General features: G+C 52.6%; 1 protein-coding gene across 1 annotated transcript; it reads right to left on the bottom strand.

Annotated features, from left to right (window-relative positions):
* Window positions 1–2857: 2857 nt before the first annotated feature.
* LOC134292181 (uncharacterized) lies at window positions 2858–3442 on the bottom strand. Its single transcript, XM_062861075.1, has one exon. It carries the CDS (start codon window positions 3431–3433, stop codon window positions 2858–2860), a length of 576 nt encoding a protein of 191 aa, XP_062717059.1. The 5' UTR covers window positions 3434–3442.
* Window positions 3443–3900: the final 458 nt, after the last annotated feature.

Genomic DNA, 3900 nt, shown 5'->3' with positions numbered 1-3900 from the left:
ACGCAGTCGACAGCGTTCCATTTCTCTTCTTCGCGGCACATTTCGCGGACGACATTGTCAGCTGTCATACCAGGCAAATCCCTGCGCGCTTCGTCGAATCTGGGACATTCGAAGACGACGTGTTCTGGTGTCTCTTCTTCGTTTCCGCACTCTGGACAGAGAGGCGAAGGTGCGTGACCAAACCGATGCAGATATTTCCGAAAGCAGCCGTGCCCGGACAGGAACTGCGTCAGATGAAAGTTCACCTCTCCATGCTTCCTGTTCACCCACTCAGATACATTCGGGATGAGCCGATGGGTCCACCTTCCATTTCCCGCATTGTCCCACTCTTGCTGCCACTTAGACAACGAATCCGTTCTAACGATGCTCCGCACGTTCCTTGTATTCCTTTGCTGATAGCATTCCACGTCCTCGGCCAGGGTAATGCAAATGGGCATCATCCCAGCGATAACGCATACTGCCTCCGATGAAATCGTACGATAGGCGCTTGCGACCCACATGGCCATTAGTCGGAACAGCTTCCCTCGGTTACACTGTGTTTTCAGCGCTGCGGCCCAGGCCGGAACTGCATATCTCAGGATTGAGGTTGCAACGCTAGCCAGAAGGCGTCTCTTGCTGCTTCTCAGTCCGCCGACGTTTGGCATAATCGTAGCAATCGCGTTGACAGCCTTCGACGCCCTTTCGCAGGCGTAATCGACGTGTGCGTTAAACTTTAAACGGTCGTCGACCATCACCCCCAGGTGCTTCAGCGCACGCTTCGACGCAATTTCGTATTCTCCGACGTTGATGTTTACTGATTGAACGGCTCTCCGGTTGCTCACTAGCACTACTTCCGTTTTATGATGAGCCAACTGTAGTTTAGCTCCCGTCATCCACGCTTCAACGGTGTCCAACGCCTCCACCGTCAACATCTCGACCTCTTCTAGCGTCTCGCCGGTTACCGTAAGAACGACATCGTCCGCGAATCCAACGATTTCAACTCCACTGGGCAGCTGCAATGTTAGTACTCCATCGTACATCGCGTTCCAGAGCGTAGGACCTAGAATGGAACCTTGTGGCACCCCTGCCGTAATCGTGGTTGATTTTTGGCCCAACTCCGTTTCGTACACCAGCACTCTGTTCTGGAAGTAACTTTTCAGTATTCTGCACAAGTAACTAGGAACACGCATCCTGTGTAGTGCTACGGCGATAGCCTCCCAGCTAGCACTATTGAAAGCATTTTTCACGTCGATTGTTACTACCGCGCAAAACCGTTTTCCTCTCCTCTTTTGCGTGGCTGCCTTCTCTGCACTATGCACGACTGTCCGGATTGCATCCACCGTTGAGATACCCTTTCGGAACCCGAATTGCTTCCTCGATAGACCATTCTCGCTCTCCGTGCAATGTGTGAGCCTGTTAAGGATTATCCTTTCCAATAGCTTCCCGAGGGTATCCAACAAACATATGGGTCTGTACGATGCTGGGTCCCCTGGCTGTTTCCCCGGTTTCGGCAGTAAGACCAACTTCTGGATCTTCCATCTATCTGGAAAATAGCCTTCATCAAAGCATTTTTGCAATACTATCCTGAACATGTCAGGGAACGCCTGTATCGCCGTTTTCAGCACTACATTGGGTATTCCATCCGAGCCAGGAGCTTTCTTCACCTTCAGACCCTTCGCAACTATTACTAGCTCTTCGTTGGAGATCCGTGAACCTCTGGATTCATCTTCTTCGTCCTCATATGGCGTAGGCGGCCACAGCGTTGGATCATGGTGCGGAAAAAGGCCTTCCACGATCGTCTTCAACTTTTCCGGGCACATTTCAGCGGGGGTCGCCAGGCCCTTCAACTTTGCCACCACGATTCGATAGGCGTTACCCCATGGGTTGGCATCAGCTTCTTGGCACAGTTCTTTGAAGCAGTTCAACTTGCTCAGCCTAATCTCCCGTTTAAAAGCCGCGCGAGCTTCGCGAAACACGAGTCTCCGTTCTTCTCTCTCGACATCAGTTCTTGCCCTCTGAACACTTCTTCTGGCTCTGAGACATGCAGCACGTAGGATACTGAGTGATCCATTCCACCAGTAAGCTGGGCGCCGTCGGAATCTGGGCTCCAACTTCCTTGGCATTGATGCATCACAGGCTGTTGCTACCGCTTCTGTCAGCTCCTCTGCGTCGAGATTTGCACCGCTGTGTGTCCGAAGCGCCTCGATGGAGAGACCCTTGTCGAAGTCCTCTCGGGTCCTCGTTCGTCTCGTTGCTGAATAGGCTCGCCAGCCGACGGTGTAAGTTATCGCTTGGTGATCGCTGTGGGAGTACTTCTCGCTGACTCTCCAGTTCATGTCCTCCGTAAGCGAAGGACTGCAGAACGTGACATCGATTATTGATTCACGTCCGTCTCTGCGGAATGTGCTGACCGTACCGTCATTACAAAGCTTTACGTCCAGCTTCGCCAGGGCTTCCAGTAAGCTGTATCCTCTTGAATTGGTAAGTCTGCTACCCCACTCCACGGCCCAGGCGTTGAAGTCAACTCCGATGATAACCGGCTTTCGTCCAACCAGCGCGTCGGTGAGTGCATCCAACATCCTGTTGTACTCTTCGTCCGTCCACCTTGGAGGTGCATAACAACTGCACACGAAGATTCCGTGGACTTTAGCAATTACGAAACCGTCATGTGAGCATTCGATCACTTCTTGGATAGGGAATCTACCCATGACTTGAATTGCTGCTATCTTAGCTCTATCAGCCACCCAGTTGCCGTTCTCGGGGGGAACCCGATACGGCTCCGCAATAATCGCAACATCACACTTTGACTCTGTTGTCGACTGCCACAACAGTTGCTGTGCGGTGTCGCAATGATTCAGATTTATTTGAATTATCTGCATCATTGTTGGCCTGTCCTCGCCTTTTTGTAGGCCGGGCACTTAAAGCCTCCAGTCGGATGATCATTGCCGTTCTCCGGCTTGCACAGCATGCACCTGGGTTGCTTCGTGCAGTCCCGAGCAACGTGTCCGTTTCCACCGCATCTCCAGCACCGTTCGGACCTGTCCGGACCCTTGCAGTTCCTCGAGTGGTGACCAAACTCCGTGCACCTGTAACATCTCTCCATTTGCTTGGTCAAACGGGGAGCCAGTCGCAGCGAGCACACCGCCCATCCAACTTTGACCTTGTCATTCACCACCAGCTTGTTGGCAGCATCCGCCGGCAATCGGATTGTCGCCGTCTGGGTGCCTCCATACGACTTCCTTATCCGAATCACCATCGGCCCTTCGACGTTGCACTGCGCAGTCAGTGCGCGCTTCAGATCTTCTTCGGTAGTGACCTCGTCCAGATCCTTGATTTCAAGCACCGTCTCCTGTGATAAGGCTCTCACGTTAGCCTCGCTGCCCAGGGATTTGGCAACAAGCTCCCTGAACGCCGAGCTCTTAATCATCGGATCTTTCTTGAGCTCGAACAGCATCTCTCCTTTTTGGGTGCGTCTGGTCTTCACCACGTTTTCGCCCAGCTCCTTCAACTCCGGGTCCTCCTTCAATTTACTAAGGAGAGCAGCGTACGTCGTCTTGTCGTTCGCCTCGACGATCAATGCATCGCCCTTTTTCCTCTCCCTTGGGCGCCGGTGCTTTTCTTTCTTCTTCTGTTCCTTCTTCTTTTCTTCTTTCTCCTTTCGCTTCTTCTTCTTCTTCGCCTGCTGGTTCTCGACAGTGCGCCATCCATCATCACTCCGATTGCTGGCACGCTCCTGTTCGCTTCTCTGTTTCTTCGGGACTTCCTCCTCGCCTGGCGTGTGTGTGTGTGTGTGTGTGTGTGTGTGTGTGTGTGTGTGTGTTTTTCCTTCTAAACCATAGGGGGATAAATCTGCTCATCAGACACCCTAACAGGAAGGTTAGGGTAGTGTGGGGTTAAGGCCGTCCTCTACAATGCCGGTAG

Source organism: Aedes albopictus, chromosome 3 (assembly GCF_035046485.1).
Source record: "Aedes albopictus strain Foshan chromosome 3, AalbF5, whole genome shotgun sequence".
In the NCBI taxonomy this organism is placed as follows: Eukaryota; Metazoa; Arthropoda; class Insecta; order Diptera; family Culicidae; genus Aedes; species Aedes albopictus.
Note: the sequence above shows the minus strand (reverse complement) of the source record. Positions and strands in the feature narration are given on the sequence as shown.

Coding starts and splice junctions, on each gene's coding strand:
- LOC134292181 (XM_062861075.1), bottom strand. CDS start 3,433: ATGCTGTTCGAGCTCAAGAAAGATCCGATGATTAAGAGCTCGGCGTTC.